The sequence below is a fragment of the Cebidichthys violaceus genome, unplaced genomic scaffold (genome assembly GCF_023349555.1).
Source record: "Cebidichthys violaceus isolate CVI_PGR_0920_01 unplaced genomic scaffold, fCebVio1.0.p SCAF_5, whole genome shotgun sequence".
Taxonomy (NCBI): Eukaryota; Metazoa; Chordata; class Actinopteri; order Perciformes; family Stichaeidae; genus Cebidichthys; species Cebidichthys violaceus.
Genome location: NW_027176705.1, coordinates 5938996 through 5965533, shown reverse-complemented (window position 1 = coordinate 5965533; position 26538 = coordinate 5938996). Strand labels below are relative to the sequence as shown.

The window sequence follows — 26538 nt, the reverse complement described above, 5'->3', positions numbered from 1 at the left end:
TCATTCCTTCATTTCGTCCAATAATTGGTGTAGGAGTTAGATTGGTTAGGACACAATGGTAACCTGCACACACACCTACACACATACATAATGTCGCTTATGCATACAGAGCACACACACACACTTTCATCTGCGTACATGTGCACACACTCCCTTGCGATGTAGACACGCTATATTAATAACAGAGCAAAACACATTAGAATGTTTGTGTTGCCATAGCAGTGCAGAAATTAATTAGCATACACAACTAACTAGCTATAGGGGATGTAAATTACCTGCTGCATTCTGTCTCGCTGGAGATTTAAAGTGTGTTTGTGTGTACATATTTGTACACTGGCACAGCATGTGTGCACTGTATAATGTTGTGGTGAGGCCTCACTATCAGTCAGTAATAATACACGTGTCAGATGTTATAACACCCAAGAGATGTTTTTGTGCTATAGCTCACATTGATCGCACTCTGATATTCTCTTTCTAAATGCTCAAGCCAATTTTCAGCCTCAGTCAAACTGGCATGGCAGGTAATTATGCAGTATTGCAGGAGCTTTCATAAACCACTGTAGTAAATAATCAATCAAACAAAAAAGCTACAAAAAAACTTAACTTTCTCTTCCTTATTGAGAAGAAATTGTTTATGTGTGAAGGTGCTTTTACACCATCCTTACTACTGGTCTCAAGCAAAACTAAAAGTAAATGTTGACATTTTGTCCAACAGTCGTTATTCACATGAGCCGCAAGCCATGTGACTCGTTTATCACTCACTAGTCACATGAATTGTTAGTCAGTCAAGTAAAACTCAACCATGCTCTTATCCTAAACCTAACTATGTGGTTTTGTTGCCTAAATCTAAGTTTATTTTGAAAAGTCACTATGTATGTTACAAATAAAAAGAAACTGCCACGCCGTCCCTGCCACGTCCAAAACTAATTCTAGAGGGGTACCTAGAGTGCCAAAATCCATCTGTATTTGACGAATTTAGAGTGAGAATGTGTCTTACTCTCAGTTGCAGCGAGTGCAGAACAGCAGGGTTGGTTCATTCAGAGGATGAGACGGTGGCTTCATATGCTTTGATGATCTTCACAGATCATCATAGTACCCTTTGAAATGTCAGTTCTTTTGAATGGCTGTGGGTAAGCAACTCTCATGAAGCAGGGTCATTGTAGAGGTCTTTAAAAGAAGCCTTCAGCGAGTCTTTGAAGCGCTTCCTCAGACCATGTTTGTGACGTACTTCGGTCTGCAGCCTGCCAGAGGCTACATTCATGCAGCCACTGTTTGGGATTGACAACCACAATTAATTGGCTGTCTGAACGTTGCCTGGGATTATCTTGGGTTAAGTGTTCATCAACCATTCTGCTTCATGAAGCTGTGTTTTCCTCACTGTAAACACATATGCACATATACAGAAATAGCATTACTTGATGATGATGAGTGTGTATGTGTGTAGTGAGATGTTAAACCCAGTCAAAGAGGATACAAAATACTAGAAACAGATGCTATGGACAGATCACTTAACTAAGTCTGTCTCTCGCACTCTCTCTCTCGCTCTATCTCTCTCTCTGTGTTATGCTCTTATGCAAAGTGTTTGTATTTGTGTATTTTTCCTTTATGCTTTGTGCATATTAAGAGTGTGTGTCTGTGTATATGATGTATATACACTATGTGTGGCAAATGCTTCCCTCCCATTAACAGCCTGAGCTATGAATCTTGCCCAGGCTTGTACAGAGCGAAGTCTACAGAGCAGCCCCCTGCTACGCTGTAAATGAGCTAGCTGGCTGGAAGGGAGCCTGGTTTTTATTAGCTGGCCATCAGTGTGCAGCTGTAAATGAAATAGTTGTTTAAAATGAATGCCTGTTTTTTTTATGTGGAAGTTGCTTGCCAGTGACTGTTTTTAAATTATCTGGCTATCCATGGTGGTGCCTGACTGTAAATGAGTGCATATAAACTAGTGCTGCCTGTTTTTAAATTACTCCACCATCTGCATCAGAGCTGCACTGTAAATTAAGCTACAAATGTGGAAACAATCTACTTCAGTGTGTTAGCTAACTGCCAATTAGCTAGTTGCCTGGTGCATTAATATAGATGAGGAAGTGGGCTTCATTACTAGTTAAATTAAGAGAAAAGGTATTCTATATATGTGTTTTTACATAGGATATTTGGAGGATTTACAGGTGGCTCTGCAGGATAATTCTGTAACAGTAAAAATACAGATAATTTGTTGTTCCTACAACTGTCAACCAAAATGTCTAAATATGATGTTTGATTGAACAAATAATGTTTAGAAGGCATATTCACCTTCACCTACTGTAAGCGGGTTGTCCATTTATATTAGGGCTTGAGACAAAAATGCCTGTTCCTAATTATTGCCAGTGAGACATTTGACAAGTGTTTGTTTGATGCCCCACACACTAGTGGCCTGTCCAACACACTGTACAGATCAAAGATACATTATAGCTTTACTAAATGTGCTACACAGCATTGTGAAAATTCAACACTCTTGTGCAGAAAAAACTACTGGCTATACTTTAAAGTCTTTCCTGATCTGTGTTCATCTTTTCCAGAGAATGACCTGTTGTAAGAGTTTATCTGATTGTACATAAAGTACATGATTCATTGGGCTTCTCTCTCACAACTGTTTATCCCCTTTTCTCTTCCACTTACTTCTCCTTCTATTTTCCCCCAAGCCCTCCATCCTTTTCCTCTCTTTTCTATATCCCTCACCCTCCCTCTCTTTTCTCTCCCTACTCTCTCTCCCCCTCTCTCTCTCTCTGACAGTGATAAATTGCCTATTGGGTTGGGCAATCCATCTTGCCGTATCCCACACCTGAACACACACTCCCTCACTCCTCCCCTGCTCCCTTCTTTTTCTCCTCTTTTTTTCACCACGCATCCGTTCTTCCCTCCTGTATCCTTCCATCTCAAGGTTAGTGAGGCTCACTGAGAAGGAACTGAAGGTAAAGATCTGCCCGACAACTCCCATGCATACATGTGTGTGCACACACTGAAACAGGTGAAAAGTGTGTGCACAGAAACATGTGTATCCTTACACACACAACAGCACAACCTCAAAAATACTCAGTCAGGTTTTTCCTGGCTCAGCATTAGACAAAAAGGTTGTAAGCTATATCAACCATGAAAACTAGAATTCAAAATAAATGTAAACGTGCCAGGTTGTGTGTGCGAGTCTACGTCTGCAGGCTATTGTCGTCAATCTAGAGTTGAAAAAAAATGATGATAATTAGAACATCCTGACGACATGATTAGGATACGTAACATATGACTGCAAGTGTCGTTCCCGCCAGGAACCTACATTTCACACCCCTCTTCTTTTGTCCAATATTTTGTGCATAATTCTTAAATGACAACTCTAAGAAAAATCAAAAAAAGCTAAATGGATATTGACAAGACAAAAGTCTGCAGCCCTGCTAGTGACTCTATGAGGCTACTTAAACTTATCGGTGCTTCAAACCAAATTCAAATACAAGCATGCTTACATGCTCATAATGCTGACATGCCGACAATGTTCCTCATCATTAACATTTGTTAATTATCGCTAAAAACAAGAGGAATTTTCACCGACCACCTCATGTTGCTTAAAATGTATACTGATATCAGAACAATAGGACTACCTGCATTTATATTCAAACTAATATTCTCACAGATTATTAACGTAGTTTTATTGACATAAAACACTAACTCTATTTAAATAAACAATGTTTGCCCATGACTTCAAAACTATTTTTCCGGTGGTTCCCCCAGGCCTGTACAAAGAGCTTTTATGTGCTTTAACATAAACCTTAAACTTCCTTAGGGTGTGCTTGAATCATCCTGCGAACCTCTAAAACTAAAACAGTTTTTTAACAGTCCTATATCAATGAAAGTCAATAGAGCGTCTTTGCTCTTTTCCAGGCTTCATAATCACACAGTAGCACTCATTCATACATGGGAGCTCCATAAAGCGACCACAGTGCTCCACTGTTGGCCACTGAGCTCCTCAAAGGGAGAAGCTGAGGTTTAGGAGTTTTGCTCAAGAGCACAGTTGTTATTAAGGGAGGGGAGACTTATTCATCCAGGTTTCACATGGGCATCAAACCTGGATTCCACATAACCGTCTGCCCACTAGCTTGCATTGAACTGCTAGACTGCTGCTGATCCAGAAGATGTGATCAGTCAGATATTACTTGTGCTTTGTCAGATACCAAATAGGAGATTCAGTGACATGGAAGTGTTAAAAGCGGAGATACAAAGATATATGGGGTACAGATTAAAGAGGGAGAGATCTGCTTTAGTATGAATCCCTCTCTGACACTGTATGTATCCTGGTATAGTATACCAGGATACATACAGTGTATAGCACTGTATACCAGGTATACAGTCAATAGCAGATAACTGTAAACAACAACAACCATTTTGAACCCTCTAAATCGAGCTCCGGAGGCTCCATCTGCTCAAGGTAATTGGAAAGTTTAACGGCTAGAGGCTATTCTGGGTCTGATTGAAACACAGACTGGGAACAAACAGCCAATGTAATTCTCTCTCTCTCTCTCTATCTCTCTCTCTCTCTTCTCTCTCTCTCTCTCTCTCTCTCTCTCTCTCTCTCTCTCTCTCTCTCTCTCTCTCTCTCTCACACTCTCACACACACACACACACACACACACACACACACACACACACACACACAACAACAACAATCTCTTTCCATCTATGCCTTGCACCTTTGTGTAGCCTTTGCTTTAAACCTCTATTTCTTCTCTTCCCTCTCTTTCTTTCATCTTCCTCCATCTTGTTTATAAACTGGAGAGAATAATGACGGATTACTACTGAACTGAGATGGTTGATAAGCATTCACGGGGTGAGGGATTGATGAGAAATGGAAAGAAAGAGAGCCTGGCAGGGGACAGATGAATTATTAAAGATGTGTGTCAAAGGTTCTATATATGACATTAATTTAGCAGCAAACAACTATTTGCTTTGTAAAGATGTAGTGGAGTAATTCATCCTGAGCAGAGAGTGAAGTCACACTCCTGTTCTGTGTGTTGTAATTCAAGCTGCTCCGTTCTTTGTTTTGGTAGCCAGGCCGACCATCAATTTTAGGGCATGTGTGCCCCTGTGTGTGTGGCCCACTTGCCACTCTGAACTGCACTTACAGTGGTTACCGATAATACCGCCGTCCTGACCAATGGCTGATAACACTGTCCTCACCAATAGCGTGGTTGGGAGGCATAACGCCCACCCTCCAGTTTGTTGCTCTGTCGGCACTATTAGCTGCTAACTGCCGGTTCAGCCGTCACCATGTTGAGAGCCGTGTGCAGGCAATCCCTCGATCATAGATTTGCTCTGAATTTCGTATTCAGCCCATATAAGCATAAATTTTCCTTACTCAGATACTATAAATAAACTATACAAACACACAATATTGCAGAACCATACAGCCTGTAGTAGCCTACATCACATACTGCAGAAAGTAGGCTAACCAGAACCACCTTTAAGCTTTTGGGAAATAAATGTGTGATGATGTCATCAATATACAAATGACCATATGAAATCATCTGGCTATATTTTTAGCACTTGGAGTTAGTGCTTGCTACTTTCATTGTAAAGAGTGGTCCACAATGCAAAGGACCCACTGCATTTCGTTTTCCACAGCTTTGTGCTGTAATTGAGCCTTCATTCTTCCAGGAGATCGTACCCGTTGGCAGACAGAATAGCTTAGTGAAAGCAAGGCTTATAGGGAACCAATCAAAAAGCAGACGGTGTCATTATTCTATAGCTATATTGTGCATTCAACATTTACTTCATAATGATAAGCTAAATTTAAAAACTTGAATATAGCCACTATAAAGTCAAGATTTTTTTATAAATTTCTAATTTTGGAACTACATAAAAGAATGAAAGCTTCTTTTTTTAAATTCTACAGTAATTGAGCCACTGTATTGCAGTGAAGTCTGCCATGCAGCCGGACTAGAAACTGCAGCTTAAATGTCATCCTTGTTCTTGTTTCACCTCTTGCCCTTTACAATGCTTTGATACAATAGATTCACAGTGCTGCTTAAAATACACACACAGAGACACACACACACACACACACACACACACACACACACACACACATACACACACACACACACACACACATACACACAGTTCTCTTTTCAACTTATCTTTGGCATTAGACAGCCTCTTAACCTATATAGTTAAGCTAGGAATGTACACACACGTACCAACACACACACACACACACACACACACACATTTGCAGCCCTGCAGTGCAGCGTATTTAGAAAAGGAATGCCATTACAGTACTTGTAAAACATGAACGACTGACTGGCAGAGCCCTGGCTCTAATTTTGACCCTAAAAGGTAGCTCTGTTGTCACAGTAAGCACTCACAAAAACACACAGAAGAAGAGTGTGAGCGAGGCCACTGCTCCTTTGTAAACAAAACTTTTTCCTCATGCTCATCTTTCCTTCTATTTCTTTCTATTTCTCTCTTCCAGCTTACATTACAATACTAAAAACAGCTGTGGTCTAATTATAGATCTACCATTAAAAAACCTTTAAACCAGGTTTACAAAACCAGATTGTTCATAAGGACATGATAAAAGAAATACAGATCAACATGAATCTTCTTTAGCTGAACATTTATATATGTATAGCATTTTGGACTGAAATCTGTCAAACTTTGAGAATCTTTACAAATTTTTAAATGCTGTATTTAATAGGAACTTTAGCTTAAGACTACGAGGCCATCTTTAGTTGTTTTTTTTTGTCTTATTTGTCAGACACTGAAACACCAATGTGTTCTCTTAATTGGCTGTGAAGGCACAGTAGCAGGTTGTTCACATATCGGTGAGCTCATACTGTAAATAAAGCTAGCTGACACAAGCCCTGCACTGCAACAAGGCTGCAGGAAGCTGTATGTGCATGTACATGTATGTATGTGTTTCGACGGAAAACAACTTGATCTCTTTCCCTTTAGACACTGAAGCTTCTCTAGTTTCGTCTATATGTATCATGATGACTTCATCTCTTTTTTATATCCATCCCACATTACAACACATCCAAACATCAACATCTGGACCAAATATATGAACAAACCTCACAGAGCAATCTGTCATTTTTGCAGCAAATTGACCTTTAAAGCAGCTATTTACTCGACTAATCAATCAATGTGGCAGGAATGTTATAACCCAGAGCTGCTACTTTAACATACATCGTCACCCCAACATACACACATGCATACTGTATCGTTATCGTTCTACTGTAACAATAAAATAGTCCCTTGAAGAAATAAAGCCCCGCTAAAAGGCCTCTCTTCGCAAGCACCCTCATTTTGATGGTTGAAAACTTAAATTAGTTTTCACTAAGAGAAAGTAAAGCACAGACACACACACATACACATACCCAACACATAGAAATATACGTCATCCCTGTCACACCCACCTCAGCCTGTCATGAGATTTTCCTAGTGTGAGATGCTGAAGATAGATGTGTTATATCTGACAATGTGATAGCCTGTGACGGCGCATGTGTGTGTGAGGTATGTTTCTGTGTGATGTATCAGCTTGTGACAGCAGGTTGGCTAATATTAAAAGTGTGGTTAGCAGGTCTTCAAATACCCCATTCGGTGAGCGAGACTTCACAGTGTCACAGGATGTTTGTGCTGGCACCTGCAGCTACTGAAACATTTTCACTTTTCATCTTGGCTCTGGATGATGGAATTGAAAACTTTTAAAAGAGTGAGGAAAACACACAGCAAAGAAAAACAGTGTCTGAACAGGCACTGCACATTTTGCACGACTGACAGATAGACTGGTAGGATGGATGGATAGACAGAGATATAAGATAGGCAGAGATAGACAGACAGACAGATAGATGCGCACAATAAATAAGAAAAAAACAATATATGGTTAATGCATTTATAAAATCTCAAAGTTTGTATCACCACAAACACAAACATACCATATATGAACATCTAGACAGGTGGAGGCAAATAGAGGAGACAGGTGAATAACTACTGTATTGTTCTCTACTTAATTCTGTATTGTGGTTGATGGAGAGGCAGTTGCCATGGTAGCTATGAACCTCATGGCAGCAGGTGCTGCTGCCACTTTCACCGCCCTCCAGCAGTGCAGTGTGCTCTTGGTAGAGCGCACACACACACATGTCAGTGTGTGTTTGTTCATTTGTGTGTGTTTTATATGAACCTCAGAGTGCCATGGTGTGTGTATTGTGTGAGTATCAGTTGTGTGTCAATTTGGGTGTGTTTACTCATGCATGTGATTTGCCTGTTATTGCAATGTGTTGTTGGTGTGCAGGAGTGGTGTTTGTTATGGTCTTGAGTCTGTGAGGTGTTCAGAGGTTACAATAAATGTAAAACTGTCTTTTTGTTGTCACTGCTTTGAGTGGACTAATTTATCTCAATATATGTTTTCATATTTTGCCTTTATTTTACAGATGAAATAGGGGGATAGAGAGAGACGGGGCTGATGACAAATGTTCCCAGCCAAAATCAAGACAAGTTGACCACCAAGATGTCCTCTCTCCTGTATGCATGTTGAACCTTAATTTACCAGGAAGTCATTTAATGGGAAGCAATGCCAAGTGACAAATAAAATTGTCTTTGGAACCAAGTCCCTTTATTTTCTTTTAAAATTAGCCAATAAGCAGGGACTTAAGTCAAAATAAGAGTCAAAATAAAGCAAACCAATAATGGCACTCAATGTACAAACACTTGATTCTACATCCATATACTGGATCTAATAATGTTTGGTTTTGTGTTAAATTTCGTAATTAATACACATTGGCAAACTCAAATGCAATCTGCTGTCATTTGGAACATGCAAAGCTTTTTGCAGCTTCTCTGGCTCTTTGTAGACAGTCAGGTTACACACATTGGGTTGACTGTGCTAGTCTAATTAAGTGTGTCGGCTCTGGGTCAGAGACTGTAAAGACAATGATAGCACTATTAGGGAAAACTGTCTTTTTTATTTTCTCTTACTACTAATTTTTATCCTTCTTCCTCGAGCCTCCTCTTCTTCCTCCCTCTCCTCCTCTAAATTTAAATCTTTGTTTCTCTCATTCTTTAGAGAAAAAAAAGCGTAAATGTCAGAGAAAGAAACAGAGACAGAGAGATTGTGTGTTAGTGTGTCTCTGCATGGTAATATCTGCAGGCATGCTAAATGAGAGAGAGATATAAAGACATGAAGGCGGAAGAGAGAGACGGGGGGCAAGCAAAAGGAGGTGTGAGACTCAGAAAACAGCGCAAAATACTGGCCACAAGTACATCTAAGTGGTATGGGTTGAACCTTGTTTGTCTCCATAACAGTGTATATTCTTCAAGGTATAGATGACATAAAGTGCTGAGAAAAATCCGTAGGGATCTCGGTCGATGCAAATTTGTTCCTGCAAAATCTAAAGCAGCATGTTCATGTTGGTTCCACCTCATCCCAAAGAGGCTCTACTGGTTGTGATGTGTAGACTGTGTAGATAACAGGAGTGGAGGGGAAGTCGCTGTTATGATTATTGTTAATCACTGTGTGCTTCATGACATTGTACATCATTGCACCGACAGTATCTATTTGAGAGAGGATGGGAAACGATGCTAACAAAGACACACATGATCAGAAATTATTTTCCAGTCTGCCAGTGTTCTTTAGTACAAATGAACACATGTTGGAACACCAGTGAAAAGCCCAACAATAAATATGATTATCTTCCTTGAAGACATTTCACCATTAGAAAATGTGAACTACCAGCTGATCACTGATCTCTGCTGTTCCAAGATGTTATTTCACTCACATATAGGTCCATCTGTTAGCTTGAGAAGTACTGCCAGTCTCCTGACTAGTCTCATAAAGGAGACCATTTTGCTGTTTCTGTCTCTGTAACACCGTAACGGCCATGTAGGCTGTATTTATCACAAGAGTGTTGAACTTATTGCATTAGTGGATTTAACTATCACTCAATGTATGTTGCAATGATTATATGCTACTTTGTAGTTTTTTAATTACAAATATCTACATTTTTAAACTACTTAGATAAACACAGATCTTGGGTTATTGTTTTAATAATTGGGTTTCTGATAAATACCAGTAAACTTATCAAATTGAAATAGAGAGGGTACAGTAATGAACACTAGATCTTGAGATGGTGTGTGCGCTCTGGGTTGGTTCAAATGAACATAAACCCAGAGGGAAGATCTTCAATTCAGCCTGCATCAGCATATATGCCTCCCTTCACAAACACACACATCCATCCATCCAAACCGTCTTGCTGTTATTGATGAAGCCACCTCTTTATATGGTAATGTCTTTCACACCTGAAAGGCATAAGGAGGGCATGATCGCTCTCTTTCTCTCTTTTCACACACACACACACACACACACACACACACTATATATTATATTCTCTCTTACCTTTTTGCCGAAAACACACACATGCACGCCAACACACACTATTATTCACATAAACTCCATATATTTTCACCCTCTTTCTACCTCTCACCAACACGCACACAGCTATGAGGAGCCCATTAACACTGATGGAGATATGTATGCGGCTCACATCTGTCACATGTCGCTGCCGTAGCAACACCAGCTGCTGTGGTTACTGGAGGCCTGCTTCTGTAGTGTTATGGGATTTGGTTATTACAGGATAGCTAGCTACCTGTGTGCAGAAATACATCCCTTTGAGGACAGACTACAGAGCAATAACACTCCACCATTTGATCTGATAAGTAGACTAATTACAGACTAATTACTGGTTTGGGGTGAAAATTACCAAGTGACTGGGATTAGATAAATTGATTTTATCCTCAAGAGTGTAATCCCATTTGTTTGGAAAAAGGTATTTGACACTGCAGATTGATCAACCTTAGCCTCTTCACCTAGTCAGACAACATTAGAGGTAATACTTTGGAATTCTGAAACTGAAAGGATATGGGTGAAATTTGCACACCATCAGCAATAATTGTTACTCTTTATATTTGGAGAATAATAATCATAATCATAATGATAATATCAATAATAATGATGATGGTGATGCTAATAATAATAAATAATAAATAATAATAATAACAATAATAATTGAATTATGCAATGTGTGACAATTACATTGAAGGGCAGCAACTAGCAATCATTATTGATTAATCTGTTCCATTTATTTTCTGTCAAATGTTGGGAAAAGGTGAAAATACCCTCACAAGTCACAAAAGCCCAAAGTGGTATCTTGTTTTTTTGTCTGACCAACAAAGAAAATAATTAATTTTTGCACAGTAAATGACACATGATGATTATTAGATAATTAGACATTTTCTTTTGATTGAATATTATTTAAAAAACTACTTCTTTCTGCACTAGAAGGCTCACTATTTCCTAAATACTACTGCTTCAATTTACAATTACTATTAATTGTATGTTTCTCACAGATGACGTCCTGTTAAATACAAGTGACACAAATACTTTGTTGAGTAGTTTGTAATCTAAAAACGTTACAGAGAAAATATAGGAAACAGTCATTTTCCACCTATATTCTTGCAGTTTTATAAACTCCAAATGTCAAATTTTCCAAAAACTGAACACCATTTTTAGTTACTTGGAGCCAGAATTGTCCAGTTTTGGTATGTGGTTTTCTTGTTTTCGTATAAGATAAAAGAGTGTTTCAAAGCTACTCATCAGGATATTTGTTAATGTTTATGATGGTGAACATGATAAAACTGTATTGCTAGACTTGGACAAGGAAACTGGTTTGTTTGTAAGGATAAATATTTCTGGATTGACAACCCTTGGCTTTCCACGTAACAAGCACTAAAGTTGGAACACATTTTCATGAACACCAAAAAGGGTGTATGCAGCAAACTTAGGTTCTCATGTCACTGCACTGGATCTGTGATCCCAGCCTTAGTAATATGCATTAAAGTCCAAAATCTATGTACTGTGTAAGATGCTGGCAGCTGTTTAATCTAGAGATACGTTTAGGCAGACACATCAATGGGTCTGTTAATATCAACATTTCAAGTGCACATGTGTAATAAAAACTCCAAGATGAAAGCAATCTCAATAAATGTCAAGTTGCCAGAAAGAGGTCCTTTGGGAGTGAATATATTCACAAACATGTCCTTTTTTGGTTTCATTTTTATGTCTTAAGTGGAACTGTATATGTTTCTCTTTATAAACATTCATGGTTTTGACTTGCAGCGGATCTGAAACAGATACTTTGCTGGTGACTTAAACATATACATACACACACAGAGTAACCCACTTTATTGGGCTGAACTGGACCAACCAAAAACAGATCACCGTGCATCCATTTTTGATTTGGGCGTGGATATAAGGGATGACTACACAGACAGACACATGGATATACACACCAGTAGAGCTGGGGCAGAGGCCTTAAGTGAGTACAGCTGTGGAGCCAGATGTGCTTTTGAGTCCTGTGGTTACAAGTGTGTGTGCATTTTGCTTGCATGTGTGAGTCTAAACCTGAAAACCTACTCTGCTCATTCTAATCCCTCTACAGAACACTCTGTTGCTCTTTTGCTTTGTCTCTCTGTCTCTCTCTCTCTCTGTTTCTCTCTGTCTCACCAGCTTCCTGAGTAACAGCAGCCATAATACAACCTGAAATGGGTTTAACCCACAGTTCTGTGTGTGTGTGTGTATATATATATATATATATATATATATATATATATATATATATATATATATATATATATATACATTAAATGAATGAATGAGGTACCTTCTTTAAGACTCAAATAGCAGGATGCAAAAAAAGTGGATGAGCACACACAAACATTAAATATCCTGACATTTAACCATAGTGACAAATTCTTACATGGACGCTTGTGTGTAAGTGCGTATGCTTTCACAAACTCTAACAAACTGCCACACAAACACACTACATGCCCGACAAGCACAACACACACACAGAGCTGTAGATATCCAAACAGCAAAATATTCACGGTAAGACCGGTGAAGGTCATCATTAGCATAGTATTAACAGCCGTATGTGTATATGTGTGTGTGTGTGTGTGTGTGTGTGTGTGTGTGTGTGTGTGTGTGTGTGTGTGTGTGTGTGTGTGTCTGTCTGTATGTGTTTGTGCGTGCATGCATGCGTATGTGCATGTGCCTTGCATGGGTCAAGCATGACAGGTCTACATGGTTCAGAGCTCTGTGCTTGTGTGTGTGTGTGTGTGAGTGTGTAGTTGGTGGATGTGTGTTTTTATTCTAGCTGTGAGGGGTCACATATGTCCCAGTGTCCTGTGGGAATAACATGGGGCCTCATGCTGACAGCACAACAGGAAGGGGCACACACACACACACACACACACACACACTCTCTCTCTCTCTCACACACACACACTCAGCTGAAGTGCTGCTCTGGCACATTTGGTGAAGGAGAAGGATTATTTGGTCACATGCTTCACCAAGGACATTCAGGTTTTCCCCGACACAAAACACCTGGGTAGGTCAGTTCATTCTTGTCAGAAGAGAAGGAAGAAGAAACCAGACTTTAAGAAACCCAAATATTGTATTCCCAAATTCTGTTGGGCAAAAATTCAACAAGAGAGTACAGCTATTATACTAGTTATGGGATTAACCTTCACAGCTTGTTTTATGTCTTCAAGTTATAGTAATGTAAAAGTAGCATGAAAGATCTAATTGACATGCTTTATTTTTTATTTTTTTACTAACAATGACAATATACACAGTGTATTACACACTTATGTAAAAACTCGTACTTTTTCTGCCAATTTTCTGACAAATTTCTTTGAAAAAGAACCAAAGCCAGATATTTTGGTTTGTGATTACCCTACAACTGTTTTTAGTCTGCACCATCGTTTTGTGTATTAGGTTCAGTGTTACATTTAAGCCAATTTCTATGTCTGCAGCTATTAAATACATACTCAGCTCAATTTATGTTATATGCAGAGATGTTTTCCACAAAGTCATACAGCTCCTACACCAATTACAATACTGTAACTTATGTGCCTGTGCTTATCCTACATAGCAATAAAGTTAACCACAACGGGGAGGCTTTAATCAGTCTGAACTAAACCCAACCTCACAAATAACATTTTAATTAGTGGTCTGCTCACCAACAGTCGCCATTAACCCCCACTGTTCCTAACAAATTCCAACTGTCATGTTGTTGAGCTAATGAGAAGAACCCACTGTTTACACCTCCGTCTCTGTTTCACTGGCTGTACTGTAAGTCTCTCTGTCCCACTATAGCCCTATATCTGACTCCAACTCGCTGGATGCACTTTATTAGCCCCATGGTGCATAATACGTGCTTATTTGTTACCAATTAACTCCAAGTCTGATGTGTGGCACCACTGCATTCATAAGTAAAATCCAGTCAACTGCAGCAGAAGAACATTGAACCCCGAGGCAACATGTTAAAAAAATTATGCAGACTCAAAAGCCCTGCCAGGAGGACTTCCAGTATGTTTTCATGCTTTGTAAATGCATAACCACTCATTTTCTACCAGCCAAACCAATGTCAAAACCAAAATGTAGTTTATCTGACACAACAGGTGTACAACAGCACAACGTGCATGAAGCATCTATTCAGTGTGGGCTGGCTATACAGTATGTCGCAAAAACTAAATACACATGATATCATATACACATAGTATATGATTTGCTGGGTAAGAATTACTGTACTAATGGAATTAAAATTGATTATATGGATTAAACAAAGAAAATTAAAAAAGGCTGCAGTCTATCCATATGTATTAATATCTGCCCTAAATGGCCAATGTCTTTCAGTAATCCATCATGTTAATCCCCTCAAAAGGAGAAAAATAATATTGAAAAAGGTGAAGTCATCGATTTTGGTGAAATGATCAATCAGGTAAACTGGAGAACTATTATTTTGTTTTTGGCACTGTGTCAGTAACTGATGTACAGCTTCAGATACGATAATTATCTTAAATCCCAAAGGCTGTTCAGTCTCTGCTCTTTTCCAAAGCTGGTCAAATGAGGGTTGGACAAATTACAGCATCCTTATGATTTATGAGAACAATAACTCTGACTACACAGCAACGCAGCAAGCAAGGGAATGATTAGAGGCCCAGTCTTTCATGAGCAACCAAGTTAATATGTGTCACTGTCCAAATGCCACAGTTAATGAAGGAACAAGTTATTTTTGGAAGCTGTGCTACTGAGCATAGCCAACTCACCTCTAGGTGAGCAAATAGGAACTGCAAACACATATGCAATAGGATTCACACACACACACACACACACACACACATTCATACCCACAATAACACAAGAAGACTGATTGTTACCTTGCTGGAGTAAGGTCCAGGGATGAGCAGTTTCAATGCTTGTCTTTTAAGCTCTGTCAGCCTAGCGTTGCAGTTCTCACACCAAATCACTCTTTCACTACCAGGGGAACTTCCACTGCCTGAGGCTGGTGATCCTGTCCCAAAACCCGGGGAACCACCCAGAGAACCAGGCGATTCTGTCCCAATCCCCGGAGAGATGGTCCCTGGTGATCCGGAGAAAGACCCCGGTGAGGAGATTCCTGAGCCTGGGGACGGGGTGCCCGTGGAGCTCGGCATGGAGCCAGCACCTTCTGGGGCGGGGCGTGTGCCGGAGCGAGAGTTTTCCTCGTAGGCCTTTCGGTACCATGTGTCCGGGAAAAAGGATTCAGATTTGGTCGGGGAAGTGTCAGGCATCTGCAAAAAAATTTTAAAAATGTATTAATTAAAAAGGAGAAATCTTTTTGGCATGGCATAACAGAAAAACACTGGTGTAAATAATAATATTAATTAACAATGGATGAATTACCCACAGGTTCTACAATGAAAATAAAGCCTATATTGTGTGAATATATGCAACATCCCACTCATTCCAGTGTACACAACAGGTTGCCCAGGGATGAGAATAAAATAATGAGGAGGTGGTAAAGGCACGTGTCTTGTATCATGCAAATTAGAAGTCAAGCTATTTGCATTTTGCCTGTAAAGCAAAAATAATGTGTGTTCACAATATTCACCAAGCTATGTTCAGTAGGCTTCCTGTTTTGTTGAATTTAACAAATCATTCATTGTTTGTGAGTGCTTACAAACTAAACAATATCTGAAATTCATGAGAGAGAATCAAAACAAATTATTTTGGCTGAAAAAATTTACTTCACTCACAGCTTCAATATCCATGCCTAGCCTACATGCCAGAAATTGATAACTGGTGAACGTCTTGCTTTAGGAAAAAATTTACAAGCTAAACATACAGTACATAGTTACAATATATGCCAATAAAACACACACCAACAGGCAAACTACAATCCTAACTAACATTGGGGAATTAAATCAACTGGTCGGGCAATTAAAAACACACAAACAGAAAGCAATGTTAAACATTTACTGTGATGGTGCTCCAACCCAAGTCAAAGCGGCTGCATAGTGGATGTTTCTATTACCATATAAATAGGAATAAGTCAGATTCCGTGTGGAGACCTGTGTTATTTTTCTCTATTCAGACGGCCACATGGGAACATGAAATGAGCCGCAAGGAGTTGAAAATTAAATCTTTTGTGGCTGGGTAAATCCAGTCAGAGAGAGCAGACCCATTGATGTGGTGGTGGCTGCAGAGGTTGGGTACTATAGCTACTTTAATCCCTCACAAGGGCTATAATAAGGAAGCAATGGGTAGGCTGATAGGTGGGAAAGCTCACTCATCTCCAAATGAAGAGGTGGGTATAATGTGAGCCAACCCTATGTTATAAATTAACACTAATTATATTGTAGGAGGTAGGCAGTGACACAGGTGTGAGTGCAATTCAGCTGCATGGTCCTCAGTGATAATTAAGCGATGTCGGAGATCTATCATGAAAATACATGCAACACCAAAAGCAGTGAGATGCGAAATGTGTTCTTCACAAAGCACTCAGTCAACAGCATGAGGAAAAATGTAATGAGCTTTCAACAGTTTCATATTCATGTCAGCCTGAAAAAGGTGAGCAAACTGCAGGTTCCTATCAAAATGGGTTGGCAGTGTGAGGTGAAGTGCATGCATCACTGAATGGAAGATAAGTTTGTATGTATGTTTACCCATAGGTAACAGGGGTGTGTCCACCCCTTGGCTACTGGAATGAACAACCTACCCCATATTTTCTGCTCCGGCTGCTCACAGACCTCTCCTTGGTCCCTGACAGTGAAGTCATGTTGGAGTGAGAGGAGGGAGGAAGGGAGGGAGGGAGGAGAGGAGAAAGAACCTCTGGTGCAGCTTCACATTCAAAAAGAGACCACCGGATCGATTTCAATTAACCACGAGCCCCTGCAGTGTGCTCCTCTCACGCCACTTCCAAATTCATGTGGAAACCGGTTACATCCCCATTCCGTCGCCAAGAAGCATACATACAAATCCTGGATGGTTTTCTTTTTTCCACGGTTGTTGCCTCCGGAGAAAAAGCCCTCGAATCACTTCTAAAAGCACAAATTGAGAATTCACACAGGTCGTGCGAGAAAGCAGACCGCTCCCTGTCAGCAGCAGAGTCTGCTCTGCGCTGAATGAGGCTCAACAGCGCTCCGGACTGGCATCGCACTCAGCCCTGCCTCTTTCCATCAGCTCTGCGTCTGAGGCTGGTTGGCCAGGTAAAACAAAATCCCCCCCTGGGGCAAATTCCGTCTCATGGGCTACCATTAAAGTCACGACTCATTAGATCGAGCAGGATCAGGCTGGTGCAGGCCAAGGGAGTCCGTTCCTCGTTGTTACTATCCGTACCCTCCTGTTGACTTCTCGAAGCTCCGCACTCTTCTGAAGCCAGAAGTGGACTGAGACAAGACAGAGGCGCACATCTGGATGAGGGCGGAGCCACCCTGCCCCTGATCATCCACAGGCCAATACACATCCAGAGGTTCTAGTTAAGTGGCAGGTAGACTGCTGCCAGTTAGAAGTGTGGAAACTGGGATGTTGTTAGGAATATGTGATTGTGTGTTTAACTAAACAATATAAGAAAATATAAAAGGGACACTTCCAGTCTAGCTACCACTGATGACACTAAAGTCGTTGTACATTGTTGTCAGGGAATAAGTGGTCAGTAGAGGTTTTAGTGACCTTTTGGTGACATAATGGTATAGAATCAAAATAAACTGAAACATGTTAGGCAGTGTTTCTTAATGGAATATAATTAAATAAATGAAGGTTACAGGTCAACCCAAAATAAATTAATCATAATTTCCCCATCGGAGTTTTATTGCTGACAGTGTGGAAAAAAACAAAGAAACAGCAAAAAGTGAAGTAAAAGTAAAAAGTAAAACTCGGGATTTCTAAGATCCAGCCTATATGGCTCTGGGTACTTCCTCTTTAGGCTACTAATAAGTTCAAAGTCTTTGAAGTGCAATGAGTTGAGGACTGGACATGGATGTAGACAAACCAGGCAATTGACCAGTGTCATGATGTCTCTAATTTTTTAACATTCAATATGTGAACTGACTCTGTGAAAAACAAAGTCTTGGCTCCTGCAGTAACATATTTTGACCGATGTGCCCTCTATTATGGTGACCTGCAATCATCTCTATCAGTCAAAATGGTCAACTGGCGGGTCTTTTCATTGAATTACGTGCAGGCTGTGTGTGCCAAGTCAAGGAAAAGTTATGTAGGAAAAGGTGTGAGTGTAGGATTAAGATCCAAGGCTTTGGAAGAGTGTAAATATCAATAGACGATCAGTAATATTTCTGCATTAACGTCCAATGACCTCTTGTAATGGTTAAGACTCGTGCTTTTTCACTAGTGTTTTATCACTGTATTGTACAAGATAGCAGTTTATGAGCGGGTACACAGTGCCCTCTACTGTTGTCATGGAGATATTGTTTTGAGACATACAGGCACCCAGCAGCTGGGTGATGTTGGACTGCTACATGTTATAGTAATAATGCCATTTTTCACTATTTCATCTTTACAGAAATGTGTGCTGTTACATTTTGCAGTACTAAAATGTACCTTGTGTGAAATGAAAAAAAGATTTTCTCACACAGACTAAAAAAGAGACACCATTTAGGATGGCTATTAAATCATTTACTCCTATAGGCTTTATTTTTTCAAAAAACACTTTTTGACATGTCACAGTAGGAAAACACAGGTACATTTGGGATCTTTTTTTTTTTTTTTTTACAGTTTTACACTTAATTTATTAGAACAGAGATCTCTAAATATTTGTCAGTGTAATGTTGTGAGGGTGTGTACTGTATGATGTAAATATGCATTGCATTGTATTAAATCCATATAAACTCAGTTGGAAAGAGAGGCAGTAATTTAATTACTGGATGCATACGAGAGAACAACGAATAACGTTGAAACGGGGAATACGCAGGTAACTGAACAAGAGAAAAAGATGTTAGAGAAAGCATCTAAAATTGAAAATGAAACAGACTTTGTGTGGCTGGATATATTTATTTGGGCTGTCCCGACCTCCAGGTTGGAAATTATTGGACATTCCTTTTCAACCCTACATATTTTTAACCATACAGTTTCGTTTCAAATGTTCACGTATTTGAATATACGCACTCCGTTGCAGTAGGTGGCGGTGTATGTTTTTAAGGCGTGTTTACATCCGCATGATCCGCGATTAACTTGAATTTCTAAGTAGCAGCGAGAGAATTCGTGTGACTTGCATTACATGTTTGATACTTTATCGTAATTTTGCACGTTTTTTTTCAGTTCGCATGTGACTGTGTGCTGGTAACGTTACAACAATGCCTGCAGTCTTTAATGAAGCTGGTCGCTAACTATCCAAACAAACACCTGAGTTTAACGTCTGTAAGGTGAGTGGCTAACGTTTGTCGTACAGTCTTACTAACGTTACTAATTCGTTTTGCCTGAGGTAAAACTTATGAATCACGTTTTGTGGGTTTAACAGATAACATATATGCTCAGTACCGTTAAAGTGTCCGGAGGCGTTTTGTGCGTTTGATTGTGCACAAAGATAGCTGTCTGCAAACGCTGAATTAACGTTAGCTTTATTTAACTGTCGCGAAACTCGCATGAAAACCGTCAAAATCTAACGTTAGCTAACGTTATTGTGCGAAAGCAGCAAACCGCAGTCGCTTCATTGCTGGTGATGGTTGTGGGTAACGTTTGTTTACCAATGTAGCATACTAGCTACGTAAACAAGCTGCTAGCAACCTGTCAGCTTTATCTAGTCTCTGTCCACTCAACTCAGCTATTACCAAAACGTTAGAGCTGGTTTAAAGTTTGCACATGTGTGATGTTATTTGCAATATATGTGTGTCTTGTGCAATGCTAATGCGTCTTTGAGAACTCGAGATGAAGGTTTACGGTAGTGGGGGGGAGGAGCACTGTTGTGGTGCCTTATCTTATCTTTGACATATAATGTCGGGGACATGACTTTATAACTCAACGTAACTGAGATAGTGAACTAGTTAGGTTTTGATTGTTCGTTCCCTGACATTAACAAATACATGTAACGTTGATGCATTTATTTCAATGACAACATGGCCTTTCCAAAGCGGAAGTAAGGTCGGGCTCATACGTTGGTTGAACAATACTTTTTCTTTCTCGTTACACAACTGCCAGCCCCGCAGCCAGCGCCTCAAAGTCCTCCGGGGGAAATGTCATACATTGACACACACTATCACTCCGATCCAATGAGCTCATAGGAAAGACTAAACCAACTCGTACAACAATGAAAGGTAATCCAACCTGTGTTCACTCTCAGAATCCTGTAGAACCCTTTGGTTTTTAAGTGAGAGGCTGCTGCTAAATCTGTGAATGATATTTAAGGTGGATCTCGTAAAACCAGAACAGGGGAATCTGCAAAGACATCAAGAGAGAAGGTCGTCTCAGACACAGTTTCATCTCAAGCCACGAAGGATGCAAACGCTGTGCCAGGCAGTGATGGTGCCACCGTCGTCCCGTTCCCTGTGGGTTTCTTACCAAGTACTCCAAAAAGAGGCAGGAGACGAATGGGACAGACGCAAGAAGCACACCTGACCTCCACACCAGTCTACAGCTCCTCCACAGACATCCTGTCCAACATTTCAAAGTCCCCCACCAGAGAGAAAAACGTGGAGCTAGAGTACACTGAACTCATCACTCAGTTAAAGGTGTTGGATCATATTTTATTGATATTGTTTATGCATTTTGAGCCAACAGGTTTTTCTTCCTACACAGTTGATTTCAGGGATATTCTCAAACTCTTTTAATATGTGTTCTCTTGTAGACATCAGAGGTAGATTCTCCATGCTCCCAATCAAGATCTCAAAGCAGACGTAGGGGGGCTCATGCTTCCCAGCCGAGACAAGTTCGGAAAAGGCTGATAAAGGAGCAAGCACCGACCTGCAGCACGACCAACGGTCCTGCTGCCAAGTGCCGACGAGGCAGGACGCGGAAGGTAGAGCAGGGGGGTTTACAAAAGGACACCACTACTCAGTCATCCAAACGCTCCAGACCAAGATTTGAACTGGAGAAGCTTGATGCAGCAATGCAAGGTAGTGTCTTATTCATGTATGTTTGATGCAGAGTCACCACAATACTTAAAAGAAATTTGAGAAGTTTATTTTAGGAGGCCATCACACAAGCATAAGGAAATTATCTGTTCTCTGTGTGCATTTTTTGCTAAATCAGGAGAGCAAAATGATCTGCTTTAATTTTGTGGTATTGCCCCCCACTCTCTACACCCCCCCCCCCCCCCCCCCCCAAAAAAAAAAAAAGACTCCCCCCTGCTGTCTTCAGATCTATCAATAGAGCTGAGTCACCATGAAGAACAGCTGCCATCTTTGTCCTCCCAGGAAGATGAGGGAAGTGAGGAGGATGAGGAGGACGAGCTACCAAGTTTCTTGATGCAGGTGGACAAAAGTGAGAGAGATAACAGTGACTGAATTCAAATACAACACTACAAGGAAGGACGAGAGATGGTTTGGATTGTGTGTACATGTTGTATACTTTAAGTGGATTGTTTTTTTTCTTTCAGAGCCCCCGTCCATCACAGAGGGAGTGTTTGTGTGGCACAAATTTAGATATTATCCATTTTGGCCGGCATTGGTGAGTGAAGAAACCTGTGTGTATTTATCAGAAGTTTTTAGATAGAACAATACACAATTTGTTACTTACATTTTTTGCAAAATGTTTAAAATGCACATTATCTTTGTCTGCAGGTGAAAAGTGTGAACCGTAAGCAGAAAAAAGCCAGCATCATGTTCATTGATGACCCAAAGATTCACAAAAAGAAAGGGTAGGAAATAAGTGCATTTTCTCTCCCTACTTTGTTGGTGAATGCATCTGAATTTTAAAACATGTCTAGGATTGCACTGTAGGTTGTGAGGATCCCTTGGCCATCGATTCTCTGCAGAACTTAATACTTTACTGTATGTTTGTTATTCTCGAAGGTTTACTGTGTCCCTGAAAAGTCTGAAGCCTTTTGACTGTGAAGAAGCCAATGAGCTACGGGTAAGAATCGCTCATAAAGTATACACTCAATTTTTTAAAAATGGGGTTGTCCTGACACAGTGGCAAACAATATGTTTCTCATATTGAATTTGTAATAGTTTAAAGCCAAAGAGAAGTATGATGCTGCAATTGAGTGGTCCTTGGAGCTCATAACAGACTACAGAATACGGATAGGTAAGTCTTGTCTATTTAATGCTTATGCAGACAGAAACATAAAGGACAGTGATATTTATATGCATTATTTATATATTCACATACTTACAGTATATAGAAACAGCATTTATCTGACACTGAATTATTCACAATACTAATTATGTTTTGTCTTTGTAGCCTGTGGCTCATTTTGTGGCTCCTTCATCGAGTACTTTGCTCATGACATGAGTAAGTTTTGTTGTATACATTTGTTTCTGTTTTTCTCAAACGCTTTGGCTGATTTTTTTACGCTGTCTTAACATTCTCCAAAAAGTGCAATTGTTATAGCAGTTTCATGGGACATCACAACTCTATTGCATGTCTGCAAAAGGAAGTAACTCACCCAAAATATTTAATTCATGCTTCAAATCCTACTAATTGTTTCAATAAATTGGTCAATGCCACATGAAAGAAAAGTTATTTTTATGTGAGCAGTACTGGTCAAAATGTTTCAGAAGTTTTTTCACCATGGCAGTCAACCCTGGGAAAGTTTGAATGAAAATTCACCTTTTTAATATTTTGTGTCATAAACAGATCATTTCCACGAAATTACATCCGTGCCAAAATAAGCTGCAACAATGGAGAAAAAAAACGTGGCAGTTCCATTTAAAAAAAAAAAAAAAAAAAAATACTTAATTGTACCTCCTCATGGTACGCAACACCATATGGTATTAGATTCATGGATCATTTATTTGCACCGATAATATGGCCGGCATTTTAATATTTCCATATTCCATTTTCCTGCGCTCTGCCCTGTGATTCGCCTGGATCCGGGAGCCAGGTCTCTGTAAAGTTGTGGGCACAACAGACGGCGACCTCCTGTTTCTGGGTTTTCCCTGAGGTCTTTTTTCATCCATCTTATTTTCCTGCGACTGGACATTAGCCAAGAGTAGGCTGGATAGCGGAATATCCTTAGGTCCTAGCTGGGTTGGCTTTGCTTCCATCTTGAGTCTTCTCCGCCTTTTGGTGGTGTTTGGTCCGGCTGGGTGGTCGGAAGATGCCGTGGGTGGTGATCGTCTCAACGTCTGCTGCACTTTATCCGATCCCGCTTCCTTCACTCATCCGTTCAGAAGATTGCACTTACTCTTTTTCACTTCTGTGCCAAAACTTGCAATTTCCTTCAATGAATGAGAAATTCAAATCTGTTTTAATTCTTTCAGGAATTGTTTTTAAGTTCTTAATTATTTATTTATTTTAACATTGTTAAAAAAAAGAGAATTGAGAATTGAGCCAAAGTGAATGAGAACTTAAACTTAAGTACATCTGCATCCATACTTGGTCCTGACATGCTCTTTACTGCCTGTCCTGAACTCCAGGCTATCCAGTAAGGAGAAAGTACCCGCAGGCAGCCTCCGAGAGACTAACCATCGCCAGCGATACAACGATGGAGGCGCTGAGTGACGATCATAAGGAGGACAGCTTTAGTGAACAGCATGAGGTGGTCAGCAGGAGTTCAAAGAGGCTGCTGCCAGACCGGAGTCATGCCGCCCACAACCGTGCTAATGAGAAGCTCGTACATTTCATCGTAAAGCAGCGCATGGTGGAAGGACGCCTTCTGGTATGATTAATGGAGCCTGTTGTGTTGCTTGTGTAGTTCTTGGATTAGCAAACACTTTAACAATACCAGATGTAGATTATTTACTTTTATGTATATGTAAGTATATGTATTCACGTTTTTGAAGAAAATATGTGCAGGTGCATTCTTCTGTCAGAGCCATGTAATCTCTCTAATTATACTTTACTTTAGGAATATAGCTGATGATTGTAACATTACAAGGCCAGTTAATACTTTTCATTTACCATTTAGCTTTTTCATTCATTGTTTTGGGTGAATGTTTATGAAAGCAATCATTTTATTTTAGGTTTTGTTTTATATTTGACATTGGAGTCTTTGCTGTGGGTGCAAGAGAAACATCCGCTGTGCGATTTTAATGTTGTGAAAAGAGACTAAAAGTGGTTAAAAGGCATCTCAGAACATTCTAGATGAGCACCAGTCCCTGGATGAATAAATGCACCCTTCCTGTGTCACTCTCCTTACAGGCTGTGATCCGTGGGCAGCAGCAGTCCAGATGGCTTCGCTCCTTTCTGAGTGCCAATCGTAGACGAGTGGTGAACATATACCTGGAAGATGACCAGCAGTTGGACCAGGTCTACTTGTACCTGAATGAGCTCTACGCAACTGCCGGGGCCACCGCCCCTTTACTGGCGGAGATGAAATCCATGCAGCGTGTCCCCTTTGTCCTGGATGTGCTTCTTCCTGAGGTGAGCTAAAGCTTTCATCACCACCTGTGGAGGGTTTTTTTCTTCTTTTTTTTTTTTTCTTTTTTTTTTTTCAATCATGGCGTATGTTTTTATATGCAGTTCAGTTTATGTTGTAGTGTTAGGTGTGTAACAGTATTGTCCTCCTACACAGGCCATCATCTATGCCATAGCTGGGGTGGACAATGTCACAGTAAAAAAGGCAGAAGAAAAGTACTTGAAAGGACGATGCATAAGTAACAGGTAAGAGTTTGATGAGATAACCTGTCATGGTTGAAAAGGAACATTTTTTTACACTGAATATGACTGTTATTTTCCATTTATTTTCCATTTCAGAGAAAGGCAGGAGTTTGACTTGATGATTGAGCAGCAGATGAGGAAAAAATCAAAGCTTCAGAATACTTCAGTTGCGCTATTCTCTGACCCCATCAGTTAGCAGACTGAGTATTGTAAAACAGGAAACCTATTTTTTTTTTTATTTTTTATTTTTTTAGATAATTAAGCAGTTTTTGTGTGCCTTATCATCAACGATGAATCATATTGCATTAATCCAACTCTCCTTTTAAGTTGCAACAGTGTAAATTGCTTAAAAGCTGTTCAAAGGGGGGACTCTGGTGTTAAAATGCCTACAATAATAATGATAACACATGTTAGACAATCTGATCCCCTAACTTTTAACAACTATGTAACTTTTTACTGACAATATATACACTGCTAGATCCGTCACAGAGCTTTTCTTGTACATTAAAGAATTGTTGTCTGTATATACTTGTGCTTTTTTTTTTTTTAAATAAACCATTTTGTCCCAGAGTAAAGGCTTTCACACACTAAAGGATCGGCAAGTGCCAAATAAACAACACCTTTCAACACAATCGTCGTCGTCATCACAATACAGTATTAGAGGGCCTCAGGCCAAAAATTAACTCTTCTACTGAAGATGTCTACTGTTTAAAAAGGAATTATTTAAAACATCTTAAACTGTCTTCATATAATGTAAAGCATTTGGTACACTGATAAGCACTGTAACAGCACATCTGGGTACTGCTTCCAGTTCAATCTTTTAACTCTGGGTTAAAAAAAAACTGGTCAAATGTGAAAACATAGTTGGTACCTTTTTATATCCTACATCACTGTCAAGGATGAGATGAAGTGTCTGCCACAGTCTTTTCATCCTTCTGCGTGTTGAAGTACAGAGTATCTGCTGCCATACTATCAGACTACTGGGCGTCGTCTCCTCTCTGGCTGCGAGACTGTTTATCCCAACACCATCACAAATTATAAGGTATTGTAATTTATGTAATCTACCTCTGCAATACATGCTCCACATTCAGCTCGTACCCTTTATATATTTTTCAGATATATATTTTTTCAGACAGCCCGAGTCTGCCAGTGCATCATTATACAGTGCAATATGAAAGTGACACTTGAGCAAAGATTATGATGACCTCATACTCTCTGCTATTCTTTGCACTACCAGTTTTTTGAGAAAGGGCAAGCTCAAATTGTGGCAGTGACAGCTAGCACAGGCACTTCCTGTTGCAAGCTCAGCTGCCACGGCAAATTGTGGCAGCTGCCACAACTCTTGGTAGTTGCCACTGTTTGGGAGAGGTGCCGTGGCAGTTGCCGGTTTTTAGCCTTTATTTTTCGTTATTTGACAATATGTGACA

The 26538-nt window shown here is 39.9% G+C and overlaps 2 protein-coding genes across 3 annotated transcripts in view; one reads left to right on the top strand and one right to left on the bottom strand.

Annotated features, from left to right (window-relative positions):
- Positions 1–17527, bottom strand: part of kif26ba (kinesin family member 26Ba) — an 82710-nt gene extending 65183 nt beyond the window's left edge. For both annotated transcript variants that reach the window (XM_068730162.1, XM_068730163.1), the window contains exons 1-2: positions 17118–17527; positions 15298–15690 (exon numbers count right to left, since the gene is read on the bottom strand). In XM_068730162.1, the coding sequence (XP_068586263.1) occupies positions 15298–15690; positions 17118–17177 (453 nt within the window). In that variant the 5' untranslated portion in view covers positions 17178–17527. The remainder of the gene's footprint in view (positions 1–15297; positions 15691–17117) is intronic.
- A 2046-nt stretch (positions 17528–19573) lies between these two features.
- Positions 19574–25635, top strand: LOC137887774 (PWWP domain-containing DNA repair factor 3A-like). The gene is made up of 14 exons (XM_068730974.1): positions 19574–19776; positions 20549–20664; positions 20756–21078; positions 21195–21462; positions 21686–21829; positions 21945–22015; positions 22129–22205; positions 22360–22420; positions 22519–22594; positions 22751–22801; positions 23929–24170; positions 24653–24874; positions 25026–25114; positions 25208–25635. The coding sequence occupies exons 2-14, from the start codon at positions 20658–20660 to the stop codon at positions 25305–25307; spliced, it is 1731 nt and encodes a 576-aa protein (XP_068587075.1). The 5' UTR covers positions 19574–19776; positions 20549–20657; the 3' UTR covers positions 25308–25635.
- The last annotated feature ends 903 nt before the right edge of the window (positions 25636–26538 follow it).

Coding starts and splice junctions, on each gene's coding strand:
- LOC137887774 (XM_068730974.1), top strand. Junction 22,016..22,128: donor ATCCATTTTGGCCGGCATTG/GTGAGTGAAGAA, acceptor CTTTGTCTGCAG/GTGAAAAGTGTGAACCGTAA. Junction 22,595..22,750: donor AGACTACAGAATACGGATAG/GTAAGTCTTGTC, acceptor TTGTCTTTGTAG/CCTGTGGCTCATTTTGTGGC.